The sequence below is a fragment of the Macaca fascicularis genome, chromosome 2 (genome assembly GCF_037993035.2).
Source record: "Macaca fascicularis isolate 582-1 chromosome 2, T2T-MFA8v1.1".
Taxonomy (NCBI): Eukaryota; Metazoa; Chordata; class Mammalia; order Primates; family Cercopithecidae; genus Macaca; species Macaca fascicularis.
In genome coordinates, this window is record NC_088376.1 from 33152211 (window position 1) to 33175757 (window position 23547).

The window sequence follows — 23547 nt, forward strand, 5'->3', positions numbered from 1 at the left end:
TAAGATTGTTTTCTCCCTTTTCAAAAGAAATTTTGCTGCAGCAGATATTCCTGTTACACAAGTGGAAATTGTGTTGGTTCATACACAATTTTTCCCAGGCACGGAACCATATTAGTGTGAGTAGAATTTAAAACATCAACAGGATGGCTACTACTTAGGCAGGAACCTTTTCAGCTCAAAATAAAACTAGGCCTGTCTTGAGAGCAGTTCCACCAGCTCAGACTTCCATTCCATCTACACAGTCTCTGGATGCAATCCCGAATTTCCACATTATGGTTTTTTTTTGGTTGTTGTTGTTCTTAAGCTTTTTACATTTTTTATATTTGTACTTTATTTATTTTTTTTGAAGGAAAATTTGAATTTTAATTATTTTTATGTACAGAAAACTCAACAGTGTACGTTTAACCCAGCTTAGTGGCAAGTTCTTTAGCCTTTGCCTTTTCGAGCTTGGCGATACAAGCCACAGACTTGGGACCCAGGACATTGCCGCCCCAGTGACGGCGGATCTCATCATATCTGTCGTTGTAATTGGTCCTGATAGCTTCCACCAGCTTAGCCAAAGCGCCTTTGTCTTCCGAGTTCACCTGTGTGAAGGCGACAGTGGTGCAGGTCTTCCTGTGGACTAGACGGCCCAGTCTGGCCTTCCCCTTGATAATGCAGTAAGGGACCCCCATTTTACGACACAGGGCAGGCAAGAAGATAACCAGCTCGATGGGATCCACGTCATGTGCAATCACCACCAGCTGAGCCTTCTTGTTCTCCACCAAGGTGGTGACGGTGTTAACTCCTGCTTGAAGGACAGGTGGTCTTTTAGTGGGGACATCCCCTTTGCCAGCAGCTTTCTTCTCGGCCCGGGCCAACAGCCTCTGCTTCTTCTCTTGTTTTGTCTCTGGTCTGTACTTGTGGGCCAGCTTAAGCAGCTGAGTAGCTGTTTGGCGGTCCAGGGCCTGGGTGAACTGGTTAATAGCAGGAGGCACTTTCAGCCGCTTATAGAGGATGGCTCTCTGCCGCTGCAACCTGATATAGCGAGGCCATTTCACAAAGCGGGTGAGGTCTCTTTTGGGCTGGATGTCCTGTCCAATGCCAAAATTCTTAGGTCTTTTCTCAAACAGGGGATTCACCACTTTCTTGGCCTCCTGCTTTTTCACGACAGCAGGGGCCGGAGCCACCTTCTTTCCCTTGGCCTTCTTTCCTTTCGGCATCTTGGGCGGCGGGAGGAGAGAGCTGTTTAATCTTTAAAAAATTAATTATAGTAATCATTCAGCAAAGTACACAAGTCTCACTTGTATATCTCAATACATTTTTACATTTGTGTACATGTATTTAACCATACCTAAATTAGAAAGTATTTCCAACATTCCAGAAGGCTCCTTTGGGTCACCTCCTATGCAATACCACCCTCTAACCAGAAATAACCACAATTCTAACTTCTGTCACCGTAGATTAGTTTTACCTAGTCTTAAATTTCATACAGTTAGAATCACACAGTTATAATATGTACTATATTAGTCTGACTTTTAAAATGTATCTTTGAGATTTATCCATGTTTTTGAATGTATTAACTGTCAATGTTTCACTCCTTTTAAAAAATTGCTGTATGATATTCCATTGCATATAAGTATGGCATAATTTATTCTATTCTTTTTTTTTTTTTTTTACAGACAGAGTCTCACTCTGTTGCCTAGGCTGGAGTTCAGTGGTGTGATCTCAGCTCACCACAACCTCCGCCTCCTGGGTTCAAGTGATTCTCCTACCTCAGCCTCCCAAGTAGCTGGGAATACAAGCGTATGCCACAACCCCCAGCTATTTTTTGTATTTTTTAGTAGAGATGGAGTTTCACCATATTGGCTAGGCTGGTCTTGAACTCCCAGCTTCAGGTGATCTGCCTGCCTCGGCCTCCCAAAGTGCTGGGATTACAGGTGTGAGCCACCGTGCCCAGCTATTTATTCTATTCTTGATGAACATTTGATTGTTTCCGGTTTTGTGCTACTATGAATAAAGTTGCTAAGAACATTTTTATGCATGTCTTTTAGTGGAAATATGTCCTCATTTTTCTTGGGGTGGAATTGCTGAATAGGAAGCTTTGGGAACGTTCAGCTTTATAAGATACTACCAAACGATTTTTCCCAAGTGGTTTAACTAGTTTACACACCCATCAGCAATGTATGAGCATTCCAGGTGCTCCACATCCTCACCAACACTTCATACTGTCAATCTTACTAATTTTAGTCATCTTGTGGGTTCTAATTTGGTTTTGTTAGTTCTAAATTATCCTGTCACAGTGAATAGGTAAACCAGTCATCAACACTGTGTGGGATGTAGTTGATCTCTATGTTAGAGCACTTTTTCCCTCTAACAATTAAACATCTACCTTGAATGCTGACATGTGATTAAGGAGATGCTGAACTCTTTGGTAAGGGGATTATTATGACTGCTTGACTTGTTTTAGTTCCTCTTTATCACCCAATCTCTATTCTTGCAATGAATTGCAAAAATAGAGATGGTTTGCAAAAATCTGTCAGTCAAGACTGGCAGAATCTCAGAAGTATTCCAGAGTGGGTATGCTATAGTGACATGCTTATTATGTGTCTAAAACATTCTCTTTCTAAATATTAGGTTGAATGTATGCATTAGGAAATTGCCATTTTTGTAGGTCAAATTGGCCTTATGAGAAGACTGTCTGTTTTTGAGTTCTTGCTCACCATTGGATATCCAGGTGTCAGCATATACCTCTTCTCATTTGTGAAGCCACACTAAAATGATAGAAAGGGAATCCATGGGTTTTAATTATAAGTGTATATGTCTGTATATGTACAAACTATAAAAAGTTTGTACAGTACAGGCTATAGTACAGACTATAAAAAATGCAACCCATGGGTTCAAATTTGGCAGGATGTGAGCTAAATGTAGCCCACAGATGCATGACATTGGCTCGTGCCATTTAGAAATAATTAGAATAAGTTGTTATTTAAAAATCAGGGATTTTCACATTAATGTTTGAATTTTTGGTTTCTCTTGGAAACAAGCACAGGGCCCATACTCCCTTCTTGGAGCAACTATCTAGAACTGAGCAGTGGTTGGCCCAGATATGTGAGACATTTACTCTTCAACTCAGTTCCTATCTCCAGCCTACTTCTTACGTTTATATTCTTTGCCTGGAGGGTGGAGATAATTTGCCATGAAAAGTTCCCAGACTGGAAATCATTGTGCCCTGCATCTATCCCAGTGCAAGGATCACAGTAGATCTTAACTAAATATTTATTAAATGAGTGACTGTAGACTGGATGCAGTGGCTTGCACCTGTAGTCCCAGCACTTTCAGAGGTTGAGGTAGGAGAATTGTGAGGCCAGGAGTTTGAGACTAGCCTGGGCAACATAGCAAGATCCCATCTCTCAAAAAAAAATTTAAAAAACTTAGCTGGGCATGGTGGCATGCACCTGTAGTCCTAGCTACTCAGAGACTAAGGCAAGAGGATCACTTGAGCCCAGGACTTGGAAGCTGCAGTGAGCTATGACTGTGTCACTGCACTCCAGCCTGGGTAACAGAGCAAGACCCTGTCTCTGAAAAAAATTTAAGAACATACATATACATAAATACATAAATGACTGCAAATCCCTTTGAAGGCAAGATGTTATAATGCTCACATGTATTTCCACAAAAACACACAAGGTGGTGGTATGCTCTTAGAAATTCACATACTTCTGCATTGCAACCACAAAAGACCAACAATAATAATCCTGATTTTATTACAGGCCAGTGTTTGAATTCAGTGGGCACAAATGTGTGCACATATCTTCTAATATACTGTAATTTTACATATATCCTAATGTGTATCTATCTATACATATACAGATGTATACACATATAATTAAAATAGGTTTCAAATTAGAAGATCTATCATTGGGTTTATATATATATAATTAGCTTATTTAATTACGAGATGCATAATTTGAAGATTTTATATATATAAAACCCTCAATATAGCTAATATATCCTAATATATTGATATGTATATCCTATATGATTGTATAGGATATAAAATAAAATATATAGTCAAAATGTATTTAAAATCAGAGGATAATACTATTAAGATATATAATCGACCAGGTGCGGGGGCTCACACCTGTAATCCCATAACTTGGGGAGGCCGAGGTGGGCGAATCACTGGAGGTCAGGAGTTCAAGACCATGGAGAAACCCTGTCTCAACTAAAAATACAAAAATTAGCCGGGGTGGTGGCGCATGCTTGTAATCCCAGTTGCTCAGGAGGCTGAGGGAGGAGAATCGCTTGAACCCGGGAAGCAGAGGTTGTGGTGAGCTGAGATCACGCCATGCACTCCAGCCTGGGCAACAAGAATGAAACTGTCTCAAAAAAAAAAAAAAAAAAATATATATATAATCAATATCTATAAAAATATACAATTAGTATATAAAATTAAGATATGTAATTCAAAATATAATTAAGATATTCTAAATAATTGAGATACATGTAAAATTGGACATATTTAATATAATTAGAATATATAGTTACATTGAATCATATGAATTTGCAAATATTCCACTGTTTTTAATCTACAAAAATGGCAGTTTTATGTGGTTGAACTTAAATTTCAAATGGGCCAAGGTTATTGTATCTGTTAGAAACAAAGCTTATCTTGTGTTCTCTTTTACTAGGATCTTCTCTCTCATTTCTCTTTATTTTTTTTCTCTTTCCTAAAACCTATGACTCCATTCTCTCTCATTTCTAATTCTAATGTCCCAAATCTGTCAATGACATAAAAAATTGGTCCCTTATCAGAGTAAGTGAGCCAATATAACCAAGAAACCAAGGACCAACAGTTATTTTTTCCTCTTCACATGTAGGGGGTTACAGGGCGGTGTTTGTGATGGGGAGATTGTTTCATGGTTTTGTTATATGAGAAGGAAAAAAGGCCACTGAGAGTTAACAGTTTTTATGAGAAGTCAGGAATGGAGTCTGGAAGGGAGCGTGGGAGACCTCGAGGATTATCCACCTGGGATGAGACAACTCGTAAAAGCCTTGTCTCCTTCCAAGCTGCGAGCAATGGCAAAGCCTGGAGAGGCAGTGCTCACACACATGGCTGGACCAAAGAATGGCCTGAAGGGTCACAGAAGAGAGATTAAGAAGGAAGAAAGCTTCAAGGCCAGGGGCCCAGTGCAGCAGAGATGGGAACCACAGGGAGGGAACTAAACTCACCCCTGTCTTACTGTCATTAGCATGATCCACTCTTCCCCTGAGTGCTGAATTTCAAGGCCGTGAAGAGGCTTGGCTGGGAATGGGCCTTGAGCTTCCTGTGACCCTCTTCTAAATCTAGTGCAGGAGTTCTCAAAGTGGTCTCTGCACCAGCAGCATCGGCATCATCTGTCAGAACCTCAGAAATGCAGATTTCCAGGCCCCGCCCCACCCTACTGACCCAGACACTCTGGGATGGAGCCCAGAAACTTATGTATGACCAGATTCCTCGGTAGTTCTAAAGCAGCTAAATGTGAGGACCCCCACTCTAAAGTCTTATTTTCCATCTCTTTCCACTGCCACACCCGGTGAATTCCAATCCTCCCTATACACGGACCTCAACACTCCTGCCTCTAGTGAGTCTGAAACGTCCATCTCTTCCTCTGCTGCTTTGCTCTTATTCTGCCTCTGGGACTCAACTCAAGCCTCCCTTCTTCTGGAACACTGTGTTAGACTCCCCAAGCTGATTTAGATAGTGCTCCTCCCAGCCTCTGCCTTCTCTCTCTTAGCAATCATCAAATGATGCTTTTAACTGTTGGCTGCTGAATGTCTTGCTCACCACAGTGTGACCTGTCTTGGACATTTTGTTTTAATCCCCAGTGCCTGGCCCATTAAATTTTGAATATTTGTTGAATGAAATAATAAATTACCAGCGCTCGGGCAGCAATTTAAAAAAGAATAAGAATAGCGATATGAATAATAAGTAATATTTATGCAGTCCTTCCTGTGACTTTTTAATATTAAAATATCAATTTTGTTAAAGTAAAATGTACAAACAATGAAATGTACACATTTTAAGCATACAGTTCAATGAGTTTTGACAAATTTATGCACCCATGTGAGCACCATTACTCTGAAAACTCTGTGCCCCTTCAAAATCAATGTCTGTGCCCTCTCAACTCGAGGTAAGCATGAACCTGCTTTTTGTCATTATATGTTAGTTTTGTATTTCCTAAAGTTAGAAATGCAGAGTCACAGTATTTACTCTCTAGTGTCTGACTTCTTTTGCTCAGAATATTTTTGCGATTTAGTCATGTTGTTGTGTGTATCAGTAATGAATTCTCTTTTTGCTGAGTAGTCTTTCATTGTATGGCTATACCACAGTTTATTTATCCATTCACTTGTCTTTGGACATTCGGATTTTTTCTAGTTTTTGGCTATTGAGAATAAAGCTGCATATATTTATTACCTTGACTTAGCCATTCTGTAATTTATACATATATTGAAATATCATGTTGTACGTTACGCATATAATTTTTTGTCACTTAACAAATAAAAAGGAATAAAGCTGCTATGAACATTTATGACCAAGTCTTTCTATGGGAAGTACTTTCTGCTTTTTAGGTAGTTTCATGTACTCTGAGCTTTACAAAACCTGGGATATCTATCAGTTAAGGGCCTGGCATATGTGGGTCTCAATAAATATTTGTTGAATGGATGGACATGTATACATATGTATTCCTATTCATTGAAAGATGAGAACACTTCTCCAATAAGTTTAGTGACTTGTCCAAGTTACATGGTTAGTTTGTGATGGATTGTTTACGACTAGGACTCAGCCTAGAGCTTCCCTGGGGATTGATGCAATGGAATGAAAATCCTGGGCCTAATGTTTTGGATAGCTGGAGTGAAGGTCTTATTGCTGCGGCCTGTAGGGAGGAGAGGGAAAGGATGGCAAGGCAGTCATAGCTGGTGCAGACAGATTGGAGGCGCAGATATACATGCCTTCCAGGGCTGCTGACCACAGCCTCTGAGGCTGTGCACTGCCCAATTCCAGGGGCACCAGGCATGCGCATTATGATCTGGCTACTTGTGTGTGGCCCCTTAGCATCACCTGGGAGCTTGTCAGAACTGCAGACTTGCTGGCTCCACCCCAGACCTACTGAATCACAATCAGCCTTTAATTACAATTAGTATCTCCAGGTGATTTGTGGACATGTTAGAGTTTGAGAAGCCCTGAACTCTGATAGTAATTGTGCTTCCTGGGGTTGGGCAGAGTGTGGCCCTGATACCTAAATAGTGGGAAGTTGGGCATGGGGCTAGGCTTGTTTTCTTTCCTGGTCCTTCCACATCATTCTGCAGAATGAATGTTGCCTCTTTCTGTGTGTGTATATGTGTGTGAGTATACAAACATATATATGTGTATATGTCATCTGTGTGCCCAATCAATTTGAACATCACTGTTTTTTCACAAACTTGTAGGAAATGGCTCGGGGACCCCACAGTCTGATGGAGATTGAGTGGCTGAAATTCTAAGGGAGTTGAGGAGGAGAGAAGCCTGCAGATCTCCCTCCCACTTACCAGGGAGGATACCGAGACAGTGCTGTTCCCATTAAGTCTTCTCCAAGCCTGAATTTCCAAACTATGCTTCCTGCTTCCAACTATAAATCCATTTGTAGGAAGGGCCAAGGATTTTAACAATCAACAGCAAGGGGATTCCTGAGCAAGGGTGTGTGCAGACCAGTGTCTTCTCAAACTCGTCCCTCTCCTGGTGTGTCTCAGCTCTTGGCAGGGGAGGGTTCCCAGGCTGCAGAAAGAGGACATGTTGACAAGCAGCTCTGAGTGCTTAACAATGGACAGATTCTGTTGTGGTAAATGTCACAGAGCTGGCCTAAGGTTGGAGGTGCTACTGGATACTCTGGTAGACCTTCCACAGAGACACCTGTCTTGAGCATCCACAATCAGACTTTCAAGATTTTATGAATAATCCTTAAACTACTTGCTGTGTTTATGGATTGTTCATGGATTACTGAATTGTGTCCCAACAAAATTCATATTTTGAAGCCCTAACCCCCAATGTGATGCTATTTGGAGATAAGCCTATAGGAGGCAATTAGATTTAGATGAGGCCGTGGGTGTGGGGCCCTTATCGATGGGATTAGTGCCCTTCTAAGAAAAGATACCGGAGAGCTTGCTTCCTCTCTCTGGTCTCTGCCATGGGAGGGCATGGTAAGAAGACAGTCATCCACAGACCAGGAAGAGAGCCCTCGCCAGAACCTGGAAATGCTGGCACTCTTATTTTAGATTTCCAGCCTCCAGAACTATGAGGAAATGAATTATGTTGTTTAGGTCCCTTGGTCTTTGGTATTTTGTTATGGCAGCCGGAGCTGATTAAGATACTACTGAAATTGTGTTCCTCCACAGGCTTGGTCAGCCTATGCAAGGACAGAATTCCCCCACTGGCTTCTTAGCCAGCTGCCAGTTAAAAACTTTCTACTCTAAAATGTGCAATGTGGTGAAACCCTGTCTCTAAAAGAAGTACAAAAAAATTAGCCAGGCACAATGGTGTCTGCTTGTAGTCCCGGTTACTCAGGCGGCTGAGGTAAGAGGATTGCTTGAGCCCAGGAGGTCGAGTTGAAGTGAGCTGAGATTGTGCCACTGCACTCCAGCCTTGACAGAACCAGACCCTGTCTCCAAACAAACAAACCAACCACCCCAAAGTTAGTGGCATAAAACAACCACTATTTCATTATGCTCATGGATTCCGTGGGCCAGCACTTTGGAAAGGGCACAGCAGAGGCAGTGCGTCCACGCACCACACAGTCTGAAGCCTCAACTTAGAAGACTAAATAAAGGCTGGGGGTGGTACAACAGCTGGCAGCTAGAATCATCTGAAGCTTGTTTTCTCCTGTGCATGGTACCGGGGCTGGGAAGACTCAAAGACCAAGACCACTGACCAGAGTGCCACATGGTCTCTCCATGTGGTCTGGCTTTGTGACAGAGCCTGGCAGCCTGACTTGGGCTTGTGGTTTGATAGTGTGGAAGTGTCCCAGAGAACAAGGTAGAAGACACATGGCCTTTTATGATCTAGCCTGGAAAGTCACATTATGTTGGTTCCACCACATTCTATTGGTTATAAGTAAGTTCAAAGGCAAGGGGACATAGACACCCCATCTAGATGGGGGTGTGGCAAGGTAAAAGAGCAGGTGGAATGAGAGATTTTTTTGCTGCAGCCATCTTTGGAAAACACCATCTACCAAAGTTGTTATCATCATTCATTCTTACAGGGGGGCAAAGTTCAGAACTTTCAGGTAGACACCAACATTTTAGTTTTTTCTCTCTTTAATCTTTGTGGTGACTAATATCTTCCTGTAAATTAGTTTCTAATAAAACAGTTCAGAGCCTTCATTCCAGGAAAGGATGACAAATGTAGTCTATGAAGCATTGATTTTGTGTTAGTTTTGTACTGAGGAGTCTTTTTATAAAAAGGAAAAAGCATATATTGGCATCCAGGGCTCCTAGGAAGGCTCAGTCCTCCCAGGCTCTTTGTATTTCCTAGTTTCTCTTTTTCCGTTTACTGAGAAGAACATTTCTACTCTATCATGACCTGTTTATCTAAAGAAGATAAAAGGTGAAGGAGAAGATTTAGGAGAGTATTTTAAAAAATGATTCTTTTGAGCCACTAATTCCTGATGAGTGGAAAAGGCTAATATCATAGAGGCTTTCTTTTGGCTTACAGATACTGAAGCATTTATTTATCAAATACAGCCGTGCTGACTTTGACACTATATTAGTGTTAAATTAGGTCATTGAATATACATTTATTGACTGTTTACTACCAGCTGTACGCTGGGTTAAACACGGCAGATCCAAAAAAGAGTTGCTACTCTTGTGTGTAAGGAGCTTTCACATTAGTGGCCTGGAAACACTGGTTGGGTTTAGTCTTAGCAGTACTGCTTTCCTTAGATGATTTCAAAGTCAGGGCTGATGAGCCTTGATATTTATCCAGGAGGCAGTAAGGGCCAAAGGTCTGGCTGCCTTTGCTTCGGGGCATGCGGAGGAAGGAGGTTGTCAGGAAACCCTGGACACGGTGGTCAGACATTTATAGGAATTCACGCACATGCCTGCCCACATAAGGGGGTGACTTCAGCATGTTTCAGCCCCAGATATGTGGGAAGGAGCCCTACAATAGATATTAACACCCTTCAAACCCCACACTCTCTTGTGGATAAAAATCTTCCAGAAAACATTTCCTCCCTTTGTGGAGCATTTATTTATTTGATTTGAGTTAGCTTTGTTCCAAGGCTGTCTTCTCAAGGAAAAAAAAAAGTTTTTAGGGAGCCTATTTATGTAGAAAAACTGAGTCTAAACTCCTTAATGTTTCATACACTCCCTTCAGGATCTGTTCGCAGCTTGTTTCTCTTCTGCCATCTCTCCTGACTTGCCCCCTTGTGTGCCATAGTGCAGCTGTAGTCAGTTACTTGTGGTTCTAGGAAGCCATGCATTCTCTCATACTGGGGACTCTGCCTATGCTGTTTCTGCTCCTTGGAGTGTTTGTTAATGCCTCTTCCCAATTCCACTTGGCTGACTTCTCTTTCTTTAGTCAGCTCTTTCAGGAAGCTTCCTAGAGCACTCCTCATCTCCGACTGCATGAGGGTCTCCTTGCACTCCCCGATGACGGAACTGGCCATACTTCATTGTAATTCTCTATTTATTTGCCAGAAAATTCTCTGAGAGAAAGGCCTGCAAAGAGAAAGGCCTTGTCATTATTTTTTAGTGCCTAGAAGATGCTTACCACATAGTAGTCCTAAAGTATTCATTAAATGAGAAAAGAAACTTATTTGTAAGGTTTCTACAGCTTATATGTTTATTTTTATTTGTTATTTTTTATTTGTTATTTATTTTATTTGTTATTTGTTATCATTATTTAACATATACTTGTACTTTGACTCCTAGAAAGGTACAGGAATGTATTATAGACATATTATAGAAAACGATAACTTCGTTGCAAGATTTTAATTAGTCAAAGCATTCTGATCAATGTTAAGTTTAGCTGGAGACATTTGACATTAGTGTTTAGATTTCGCGGAGGCAGATTGATATGGCTTGGATGTGTGTCACTGCCAAATCTCATGTTGGAATGTAATCCCCAGTGTTGGAGGTGGGGCCTGGTGAAAGGCAGATCATGGAAGTGGGTCACTCATGAATGGCTTAGCACAGTCGCCTTGGTGATGAGTGAGTTCACATGATATCTGATTGTTTAGAAGTGTGTGGCACTACTACCTACTCTTTCTCTCTCTTGCTCTTCTCTGGCCATGTGACGTGCCTGCTCCCTCTTCACTTTCTGCTCTGAGTAAAAGATCCCTGAGGCTTCCCAGAAGCTGAGAAGATGCTGGCATCATGCTTGTAGAGCCTGCATAACTGTGAGTCAATTAAACCTCTTTTCTTTATAAATTACTCAGCTTCAGGTACTTTATAGCAATGCAAGAATGGCCTAACATACAGTTGCAACAGAGTGAGATATGTCTAGTATTTTCTCTAGCTAAAGAGAATTGACTCAACCTGGGCTAGAGCAGTCCTGTCCAATGACTAGTTAGTTAGATGATGATAGTGATGGCGAAGATAACTGTGGTGTGGTGGAGATCATGGTGATGGAGGTGGTGATGATGATGGAAGTGGTGGTCGGTGATGGTGGTAATGGAGGTAATGGTGGCATGAGGAGTGGTGTGGTAAGGATGGTGTTGGTAGCAGTGGTGAATATGGGAGTGGTGGTGGTGGAGGTGACAGTGGTAGTGATGGTAGTGATTGTGATGACAGTAATAGTTACAATGTTGTGGGGTGGTAGTGATGGTGATGGTTATGGTGGTGGTGGTGAAGAAGTGTTAGTGTTAGTCTTGGAGGTAGTGGTAACAGTGACATGGCATGGGGGGAGGAGGTGATGGTTGTGATGGTAGTAATGATGATGGTGGAGAAGGTGATGCTGCTGATGATGGCTGAGCTTTAAAAAGAGATTGCCTCTACCAGATAGAAGACAGACTCCCATAAAAGGGGATTCTGTCATGGATCAGGCACCAGGAAAAGTGCTTTATGTACAGGATTTAGCTTAATTTTAACAATATCCCTGTGAGAAACATATTGCAACTAAGAAAACAGACTTGCAAGGATAAATGAATTGCCTAAGGTTATACCTTGTCTCAGCCTGAGTTCCCTGAGAAAGCAGAACCTGAGACAAGGGCTACGTGCAGGTGGTTTACTTTGGCACGGGATCTCAGGGAATGCAAATGGAGAGAGGACAAACTAACACGGTGGTGGGGGGGACTGTCTTGAATTGGTCGTTGCTGTGGGCAATAAGAGCTTCCTCTGCTTTCTCCTGGAAACGTCTGAGGAGCTGGGTAGAATGTTCCTCAGAATTGTCCACCTGGGAGAGGAGGGTGAAGGATTTGTGACTGGAGCTGGGTCCCCATGGCTAACCTTACCACGGGGGTGTGTGCCTGGGTGTGAATGACTCATAGGCTCCCACAGTTGTCCCAAGCCTCCCCGTCTTGGAGAAGAGAAGCCTTGGGGTGGAAACACCGCAGCTGAGATGAGCCCTGCCTGAAGCCGGTGAGCCAACAAGATGTGAGGTCAGGCACAAAATGAGCCTAATCCGTGTAGCTTTTAGGTGGTAGAGCAGAGCTTTAGACCAAGTCGGCCAAATCCCAAAGTCCACGATCTGTCTGTTCTCGCAAGCAGTCAGGGAAGGGACCACAGGAAGTTCTGATAGTTAGTCATGACTAAAAAAAATGAAATTCAAACCACTGTCTGTTCCCAGTTTAGTTTCTTACTTGCCACTGTCTCTGCTCTCATCACGTTCTGGCATCCACAGGTGCGCATTTGGGACGCCCGGCTCTGTACCCAGCCTGTGCTCCTGAGGTCTCTAGGTGGCGCTAGCACATTTTGGGCGGCTTTGAGGCGGCACAGGTGTGTGAGCTGAGGGAGTGAAGGATGCGATTTGGCTACCATCAAGATTTTTATTAACAGAGCAACATTTATGAACCCTTAATAAACAGAATTCGAAAATAACCTGTAGAACATCATGATGAAATAAATAGCAGATTTTTATTTCCCACTGCTGTCTTCCTGTAAAGATGTTCTCTGATGTTCCCTCAGCTGAATTAAATAGCCCACAGTTGCCAGCTTTTGCAGACAGGGTTGATTCGGGAATTTATCTTATGTACAGGCCTCTAGAGAAGTCTTTCTTGAGTGTGAACCCAAGGCCCACCTGCATGAGAATGTCTTTGGGTATTAGCTGAAATGTAAAATTTTGGGATTTTTCCCAGACCCTCCATGATAGGACGGAATCTACATTTTTTCACACACACCAGGGGGTGTTTAAGCAGTCTTATTTCCATCTCTAAATTTCGTCTCTAGGTTGTATTCCTCAATTTGCTCTGAAGCACTAGTCATCAGAAATCTATCCTTAGTCATCTCACTTTTCTAATTGGCACTAAAACCCTCTGAATTGAGTTATGGGTGCCAAAATATATAAGGCTGCCATTTGAACTCCGCTCCTCTTCTCCTCAGTGGAGAAAAATGAACTGAGAGTCAGGGTTGATTGCCAGCTTGTCCGCCTGATTCTCAAGCCTAGAACCTCTCTGAGCTAGAGCAAGGCAGCTCACCCAGTGCAGGAGAATCTGACTTCTGGCCATACAGCTAGAGGGGTTTTAGCTACCCTGATGTTGTGGTGGATTCATATCGTGTCAACTCATCTAAGTCGGAACTATGTTTTCCAGAATTCCCTTCCCTGCGTGCTCTTCCTCCAGTGTGGGCCTCGTGAGACATTTTGCGTGAGAACTGGCAAGCAGGAGTGAGCCTGTGACTGAGGTCTTTAACACTTGGAAGGTTGTTGTGGGACACTGGCAGCTCATGTTTGCTGTTGATCGTTTGCTGGGCAGCAACAGGGCCCACAGTTCCTTCATTCTACTGAATCTCTTTCTTTGGCTTCTTCAACTCCTGGGTCAGGTGTGTGTTTGCCTCTGTGATGGAGGGCACCAGCTTCGCCTGCAGGTCACTTGCATCATTGAAGACTGGGAGATGGTAAGAGGCTGACCTGGCTCCATCCATCCTCCTGGGTTCTGGCTCAGCCTCACATGTTCCAGCTGGTCCTGCTCTCTCCCACCTCACGTCCATCTTTCCTTCACCACGTCCAGCCCTGCTGACTTGGTCTGCAGTACCAGATGCAGATACAACAGTCTTACATAAATGTGTAACCAGCTCTCATGATTGTATAAATGTGTAACCAGCTCTCATGATTGTGTAAAGCCTTTATTATTATTAAAGTCTTTATTATTTATATTTTTCCTAGTGGTTCTGCTTCTCTGATCATCACACCTAACTGATACAGGTATGAAGAAAAACAACACAACCAGGCAAATTTGATGCCTATTTACACACTTTTTTAAAAATTATTTTCACTCTTTATATTTTTATGTTTTGTATATATTCAGGGTACAAAGTATGCATTTAAAAATTTCATATTTTTGCCATTTTGATTCAGATAGAATTTGAAGAATGAAATATTCTGTTCTTTCCTTGAGATGAGCCCCTTTCATTCACAGATTCTTAGACAAATGCATTCACGGACTATAAATTAACATTATACAATTAAAATCAAATATCTCAGATATATTTTGAAATTATAATATGCATTACACAACAAAGAAGCAATCATTGAATACACAACTGTATTAGAATGTTCATTCTGCAGTATTGACACACTGATTTCTTATGACTAAAAGTGTTGCCTGAATTTACTATGACCATCATATCAGATAGAAAGAGCTTTCAACAATTACTCTGTTTAATGCCCTGACTAACCACATCAGCACTTCTTGAGCACCTGTCATGCCCCAAGTGCCATGTATGAGATACTAAGTCTACAAAGAAGTGTGAGACTCAGATCTGGATTGGCAGAGGAAGCAGTGAAGAGAGGGCTTTGGAGGACATAATAGACTTTCTGGTTTTGCTCCTGTTGGCTCCTGGGTTCCCAGAGGATCCCAGGAAAAGTTCAGGCTCAGGATGGCAGCTGCCAAAGCTAGGGTATTGACCAAGCATTGGCTCTGTGGAACCAGAGGACAGCCTTCAATTCTGTGCATGCTGGGGGCAAGTAAGGCAGAGTCTGACCAAGCTGGATGCCAACTCCTCTGTCCTTCTTGCTCCCTTTCCTCTGATTGGACTAGGTGCACAGATGCTGCATCTCCTCACAGGTCAGAATTTTACAAACGCTGGCATTCTTTTCACATATTCTTGCCAACAAAGGTAGTCTGAACTGGCTTTGCAATTATAAATTATTCTTTAAGGTTTTATTAAGATTCTCTTTTTGGTTTTCCTTTTTTTTTTTTCTTATGAAGAGCCAAGGTAAGACAATTTGGGAAAAACTATAGGATATTTTGTCTTTTGTAATAGTTATTAGAATTTACAGTAAAGTAAAAATAGTATTTCTACAGAATAATCAGCTGGGAAATTTAGCTATTCTGAGCTGAAAGTTGAATCAATCACAGCTGTTTAGGGTTGGGAGGGGCCTTATAAGCATGGGAAATGTTATTCTCATTCGCCCCTCCCAGATTAAGACTTAAATATGTGAATAAAGATTTGTGTGGCTTTCTCCCCGGCCCTCCCTGGTAAAAGATGTGGCAGTCCTGCCAATAAACCCAGCCCAGAGCTTTGTGAAGCCATAGTCTGGGTGTTACTTTTGTTGTATATGTAACCCCCAGGAAGTTCTGTTTTTTCTCTGCTAGAAAAAAAAACTGCCATCTATTGGTTTTCTACTATGCACTCAGAACTGTACTAAGCTTTGAAATACATTATTTCAGTTTCTTACAACAGTCCTTTGAAGCAATATTACTGCAGATGAAGAAGCCGAGGCACAGAGAAGTTAAGGAACTTGCCCAGGTTCAAAGAGCTAGCAAGCAGTGTGCTTGTTCTGCTGCACCCGTCCTTCTCACACTCTAGACCCCAGACCGCAGCATCGGCGGCACGTGGGAACTTGTAAGAAACGCAAACCTGCACGTTGTGCACATGTACCCTAGAACTTAAAGTATAATTAAAAAAAAAAAAAGAAATGCAATTTCTTGGGCCCCATCTCAGATCTGCTGAATGAGAAACACTGACAGGGATCTAAACAATCTGTTTAAAGGGCTCCAAGTGATTCTGATGCATACTAACATTTTAGAACTGTTGGTCCTAGGCAATCAAATATGAAGTTGGATCATAAAGCCCCTAAGTGCTACAGGTCACTGGGGAAGGGAGACGTATAATAGGCTAGAGTGCTACAGGCAGTCTCTTGGAAGAGCTGCCTTTAGACTTAGACCCGGAAGGATAGGTAGACCTAGGAAAGGTGGAGGAGAGTAAAGAGAACAGAATCTGGGGGGAGCAGCACACAAAAAGCACAGTAAGAGGAGTGGATCTGGTTTACGAAAAAGTATCAGAGACTGGGCTGAGGCAGAGGGAAAGAAAGTTGAGGAGAGTGAGTGATGCTTCCTAATAAGAACTTCCAAATAAGGAAGTTATTTATTTCTTTTATTCATGGAAGGAGTTTGAATTTGTTTCAATGAGCACTGTGGAGTAATGATAAAGGTCTGAGCAGGTGAGCAATCCATTTAGCTTTAGAAAAAAGGAGAGAGTTTGCTAAGATGGAGGATTTTCTGAGCACTTATATTTCAGTGAAAAAAGCAGAGGTAACTTTCAGATGCAAAGAGTATGTATTTGCCTACGTGTGCATGTGTGTGTATATGTGTGTGTAAAGTACTGGGATGGAGCAGCCTCTTCCATGGACAACTCCCTCCAATGGCATATGTGAAGAATCAGGGAGTGGCTAGGATGTTGGCTAACTTGATAAGACAAAATATTTTTGCTCATCATCTATGTCCACTCTCCCATCCCCTTTTTTAGGACAGGAAAGGGCAATTCCTGATAAATATTAACCTCTATTCTTCTCAAATCTTCCAGGTGTCCTTGAACAATGTTGTCAAGTGTAGTGATGAGGAAAAACTGTGCTGAGATTCAACTTCTGGGAATTTATTGACAAGATATGTAAACTGAAGCTTTTTCTATTTACACACCGCAAGGATAATTTCCATTTCTAAGGAAATGTTCAGTACAAATATAAATCTCAAAGTCTTTCTCGTTCAAAGAATTGTGTGGAATCATCTTTACATCTTTACCTGTTACTTCAGACAGGAAACAACTTGTAATGAAGTAGTCTCTTATATTGTGTAGTGGTTTGGAAATGCAGAGAGATTAGAGATTCTCAAGTAAAAGCAGACAACGTTAAAGACTGATGATGCTACTATGAGCTACAGCAGGACAAAGAATCAAGAAGAACTGAATTTGAATTTTGGGCCTCCTATGTATCAGCTGTATGGCCTAGGGCAAGTTACCAAACCTCCAGAGAAACAGAAACAATTACTCCTAGAGAATTGTAGAAGGATTAGACATAATCAATGTAAAGGAGATAGCATGCTGGGTGCATTATAATAATTCTGGATGAGTAATAATTATTAGCATTATATAATATACTTAGTAATTTTGTGGTCTCCCTAAATTGTGAAAATGGCCCTATCTTTTTTTATTGAAAATATTGGCCCTACATCTGAACATTTCTACGGTGTTGAAGATAACCTGTAGTGATTTGGGTTGACTATATCTGTAGGATAAATTACCAGAAGTGGACTTGCTCAGTCTAAGAATATATGCATTTGTAATTTTGATAAATATTTCCAGTTGGCCCCTATGGGCATTGTAGCAATTTACCCTCTTGCTAGTAAGGGGAATGAGTTAGGCAGATGCTTGATGAATAAGGCCAGATGACAGCTTCTTGGTGGAGGTTTTAGGACATATCTGCAAATTCTTTGACACACCCTCCAGTAGAAGATGGGGTCTATCTCCCCTGTGACTCTAAGAATGTTGGCTCATGTTTGACAGATAATGTGGCAGAAGTAATACCCTATGATTTCTGAGGGTACATCACAAAAGGTCATTGGATGATTCTCTCAGGACGCTCACTCTATGGAAAGCTGCTACTATGAAAGTTCCACCATCCTGAGATCATCAAGCTGGAGAGACCATGTGTAGGCACTCCAGTAAACACCGAGCCGAGCTCCCAGCAACAAGGAAGATTCACTGCTGGCCATGGGAGGAGTGAGGCATTTTGGATGCCCAGCCTGGTGGAGCCCTTCAGTGACCACCCCTAACATCTGACTGTAATTGCATCAGAGATTCTGAGAGAGAAAACTGACAGTTAAGCCCTTCCTGAATTTTGGATCCACAGAATCATGAGCAAAATAAAATGGTTATTTTAAGCATTTACATTGTGGAGTGGTTTATTATTCATCAGTAGTAACCTGGACACTTCTCTACAGTGCTTCTTAAACTTCATTTTCAGTCTCCCCAGAAAACCTCGCAAATGAAGGTTCCCTCAGTTTACCAGGGGTAGATGAAATTTCTAGCTCATTGGCTCAACTCCAGTCCTCTCTAGCTCCCCAAAACATAGGAGAAAGTGAGTAAGAATGGCATTATTGTAGGGACAACCTTGAATTGGATCCAATTCATATTAATAAAAATTATTCAGGCCAGGCTCGGTGGCTCATGCCTGTAATCCCAGCACTTTGGGAGGCCAAGGCGGGCAGATCACGAGGTCAGGAGATCGAGACCATCCTGACTAACACGGTGAAACCCTGTTTCTACTGAAAATACAAAAAATTAGCCGGGCGTGGTGGTGGGCACCTGTAGTCCCAGCTACTCGGGAGGCTGAGGCAGGAGAATGGCGTGAACCCGGGAGGCGGAGCTTGCAGTGAGCTGAGATCGCGCCACTGCACTCCAGCCTGGGTGACAGAGCAAGACTCTGTCTCAAAAAAAAAAAAAAAAAAATTATTTATTAGTTAATTGCAATGCTTCAGCTATTACCTAAGAGGCAGTACGAGGACTTGTAAGCCCTCTTTGGGGACCAAGAGACCTCGATGTGAGAATTTGAGAAATGTACTTCATCTCTCTGGGCCACAGTTTCTTCCTCTCTATTGATGATACTTAGCTCGTAGGGTTCTTGAAACTTTAAATAATATAATGGAAAAATGCAATGTATAGTGGTTGACGCAATGCGTAGTAGTTAGATGAGGGAAGAGAAACAAGAATTTCTTACAACTGCCACCCTACTAAGCTGGGCACTACGAGGCTTATTATGGAAAGCCACTCCTTGCAGTAATACTTCTACCAAACTAGTATTTACAGCCTCCTCAGTGATTGGTCTGCTCCCACCTTTGCCTTCCAATAGTCTGTTTTCCACCTAGCAGGCTGAATGACTTGGAGTTGGGTCATGTCCCTTCTCTGCTCACAGCCCTCTCATGGCTCCCATTTCATCCACCCTAACAGACCCTACAGATTCACCTCATGTCCTATTACTCTTCACCTGACTCAGCTCCAGCCACTTAGACCTCCTTGCTGTTCCCTGAACCCTCCCAAAGCAACTACACTCTGTTGTGTAGATTGTGCCCTGCAGGAAGTGCTCGGACAAGGAGCAGGGAGAGCTGAAATTCTCCCCGGGCTGTACTTACCATGTTGTGCTGCTAGCATGGTTGACATCAAGGTGTCTTCTTGGCTGGCAGTGGCCCTGACTTCCCAATGCAGGCTCCTGCCTCAGGGCCTTTGCTCTTGCTTTTCCTTTGCCTCTGCCTCGGATTCCCTCCCTTTGGAGTGCCTGACTTGTTCATTAACTTCCTTTTGGCCTCCCCTCAAATGCTACCTTGTCAGAGAAATCTTCCCTTACCCCTATAGAAGCACGAACCCACACCCTCCTTTTTTCGTCTGTGTTTTCCTCCACATCACTAACTGCTATCTGACAAGTGCTATATTTGCTTATTTTTGCTTTCCCCACTCTGGAAACTAAATCTATACAACGATTCTTGAAGTGTCGTAGCTGGGCCAGCAACATCAGCATTGCCTGGAAACTTGTAAGAAATGCAAATTCTCAGTCTCACATACCTATGGAATCAGAAGCTCAGCCCTGGAGGCAGGACTTATTAACCAGTGTTTTAATAAGCCCTTGAGGTAATTCTGATGAACACTCAAGTTGGAGAAACACTGGTCTAAGAAAGGAATGAGAAAGGGCTTTGTCTGTTCATTTGCTGCATCTCGAGAACTTAGAATAATGCCTGTTATAAAGTAGGTGCTCAATAAATATGTGTTGAATGGGAACTGAATGAATTTGTTGAGTGCTTTATAAATACAGGACAGCATTTTAAGTGCTTTACAAGCATTGACTCATTTAATCCTCAATCAGTGCTATGAATTAGGTACTATGATTACCTCATTTTATAGTTGAAGAACCTGAGACAGAAAGACTAGCCCAAGGTCCCATGTCTAGGCAGTGAAGAAGCCAGGAACTAGCGCTCAGGTGCTTAACCCAGACTGCACACACTGCCTCTCAGCAGCACCAGGGATCCACAGTGGAAGTGTCAGGCTGCCCCAGGCTGTCAAGAAAGTAGAAGTTTTTATAGGAAAAAGAGGGGATGATCTTGGTGTACTCCTGTCATGAGTAGGGCTTGGAGCCAAAGGTTCGCTGTACTGTGCCAGGCAGCAGAAGATACAGGTTTAGTCTTTTATCTCACTTCCTGGTGGTACAAAATTGGCAAACTTTTCAAATTCTCTGGACCTGATTGCCTTATATGTGAAATGGGCCTGAAGCTGGGGTCAGAAACTTCAGAACAGGACAGGGCTGCAGTCAGCCTGAAGCAGGCATGGTTGGTGCCCCACATCACATCCCCTCAGCCCCTCCCCACCTTCAGCTGCAGCTGCCACGGAGAGCCCTGAAAGGGTCCAGAACCCTCCACCCTGACACCTTGTCACTTTAAGAGTGTAAACCAAAAAGTATCCGAGACAAGTCTCAATCAATTTAGAAGTTTATTTTGCCAAAGTTAAGGACATGCCTATGACAGCCTCAGGAGGTCCTGAGAACATATGCCCAAGGCGGTCACGCTACAGCTTGATTTTATACATTATAGGGAGACATAAGACATTAATCAATACACGTAAGATATACATTGGTTTGGTCCGGAAAGGTGGGACAATGTGAAACAGGGCAGGCTGGATGGGGGAGCTTCCAGGTCATAGATAGAGTCAAAGATTTTCTGATTGGTAATCGATTGAAAGAGTTTATCTCAAGACCTGGAATCCATAAAATGGAGTGTCTGGGCTAAGAGAAGGGGCTGTGGACACCAAGGCTCTTATTATGCAATTGAAGCCTTCATGTAGCAGGCTTCAGAGAGAATGGATTGTAAATGTTTTTTATCAGAATTAAGGAGTGTGTTCTATCAGTCTTAAGGTCTCTGTTTTAATGTTAATTCTAGTCAGCTGTGCCTGAATTCCAAAGGAGGAGGGTATAATAAGGCATATCTGACCCCTATTTCTCATCATGGCCTGAACTAGTGTTTCAGGTTAACTTTAGAATGCCCTTGACCAAGAGGAGGGATCCATTCAGGTGGTTGAAGGGCTTACATTTTTTTTTTTTTGAATCTCACTTTGTCACCCAGGCTGGAGTGCAGTAGTGTAATCTGGGCTCACTGCAACCTCTGCCTCCTAGGTTCGAGGAATTCTCCTGACTCAGCCTCTAGAATAACTGGGACTACAGGTGTAAGCCAACACACCCGGCTACTTTTTGTATTTTTAGTAGAGACAGGTTTTTTCCATGTTGGCCAGGCTGGTCTTGAACTCCTGACCTCAAGTGATCTGCCTGCCTTGGCCTCCCAAAGTGCTGGGATTACAGACATGAGCTATTGTGCCTGGCTGGAGGCTTACAGTTTTACTTTTGGTTTACAAGTATGTCCCCTATGTCTTCCCTCTTTATAATCCAGGGCTTTCTCTAATGCTCAGGGAGTCCACTGGGCTTTCTTGTAAGCTTGGCCTGAAGTTGAGCCTTAGGAACCACCCTCAATTAACAGGAACAGGAAGGTGCAGTAAAGATCCTAGCCTCCAGTCTTTTAGATGGATGGTCCTAGGAGGCATTTGTATACTTCTCTGGAGGTCATCATAGGATCAAGCCCTGCTTGCTTACAGCAGCAATAATCTCCATAACACAGCCTCGAGTTAGCCTTTTTTCCCTCTTGTCTCACATTCCACACACCCTCACTCCTGCTTCCTGGGATCATCTTCCAAATAAATTACCTGCCTCCAACTCCCTGTGTCTAAGATATGGCTTCAATTAAGACACTCATCTTTTTCCCAATTAGAAAAAAAGTTACTTCTTAGAAAGGATGCAGCCTCAAGGGTGCACATCTGGGCCAATGGAGGGTGAGCTGGAACCATGTTCTTGGGCTGTAACTGTGCCCAGAAGTCTGAATTCTGATCCAAACTCTAATTGGATAGGGAAACTCAAGAGTGTTTTTTCCTTTCTTCTGGCGATCAGCTCATCCATTCCAGGTTTTGAATGAGCTTTGCAGAGGGCCTGATATCTCTATCTCCAGTTTTTATGTTCACAAGCCTGGGCCAGAGGCTAAAATTCGTTGGAAATTCAATCTTTATCCTTCAGATTTAGCAAAGACATGTCCAGAAAATGCTGTCTGTGGCCCACACAATGTAGATCAGAGAGATAAGCTCAGCTACTGACAGGTCATGTGGCCATCTCATCTCTTCATCTCTGCCCACTGGGCAGGAGTCCTTTATCTTTCTCTCAGCAGCACCTGCCTATCTCACACCACTCTTGAACACAGTAGAAGGAAAACAGTCTTCAAAGAGCAAAGGAAGGAATACTTCATTTGTAAAAATGGACTTTGGGCTGGGCACGGTGGCTCACGCCTGTAATCCCAGCACTTTGGGAGGCTGAGGTGGGTGGATCATGAGGTCAGGAGATCAAGACCATCCTGGCTGACATGGTGAAACCCCGTCTCTACTAAAAATACAAAAAATTAGCTGGGCATGGTGGCCTACCTGTAGTCCCAGCTACTTGGGAGGCTGAGGCAGGAGAATGGTGTGGACCCAGGAGGCAGAGCTTGCAGTGAGCCGAGATCGCACCACTGCACTCTAGCCTGGGCAACAGAGCGAGACTCCATCTCAAAAAAAAAAAAAAGAAAACAAAGCAAAACAAAACAAAAGGACTTTGGAGGTTATTTCCAGGTGGTGGGGTTGTGGTTGGTATTTCTTTCTCCTTCAGGCTTCTCTCTCTCCTTCTCTCTCTCTTTTTTAAGACAGAGTCTCACTCTGTCCCCCAGAGTACAGTGACCTCATCTTGGTTCACTGCAGCCTCTGCCTCCCAAGTTCAAGCAATTCTCCTCCATCAGCCTCCCGAGTAGCTGGGACTACAGGCACGCACTGTCACGCCTGGCATTTTTCTTTGTATTTTTGGTAGAGACGGGGTTTCACCATGCTGGTCAGGCTGGTCTCGAACTCCTGAACTCAGGTGATCCACCTGCCTCGACCTCCCAAAGTGCTGGGATTACAGGTGTGAGCCACTGTGCCCAACCTCCTTCAGGCTTCTCTGAATTTTTTACATTTTCTATTAATACCCTGGAACATGTATTTTTTTGCACAATATAAAATGTTAAAAAATGAATT

The 23547-nt window shown here is 42.7% G+C and overlaps 1 protein-coding gene and 1 long non-coding RNA gene across 2 annotated transcripts; one reads left to right on the forward strand and one right to left on the reverse strand.

The window, feature by feature from the left end:
- Positions 1–305: 305 nt before the first annotated feature.
- LOC102137173 (large ribosomal subunit protein eL8) lies at positions 306–1225 on the reverse strand. Its single transcript, XM_045386993.3, has one exon. It carries the CDS (start codon positions 1200–1202, stop codon positions 402–404), a length of 801 nt encoding a protein of 266 aa, XP_045242928.2. The 5' UTR covers positions 1203–1225; the 3' UTR covers positions 306–401.
- Positions 1226–11248: 10023 nt separating this feature from the next.
- LOC123571905 (uncharacterized) lies at positions 11249–18311 on the forward strand. The gene is made up of 2 exons (XR_006696212.2): positions 11249–11393; positions 16957–18311. It is a non-coding gene; the product is annotated as an uncharacterized lncRNA (long non-coding RNA).
- Positions 18312–23547: the final 5236 nt, after the last annotated feature.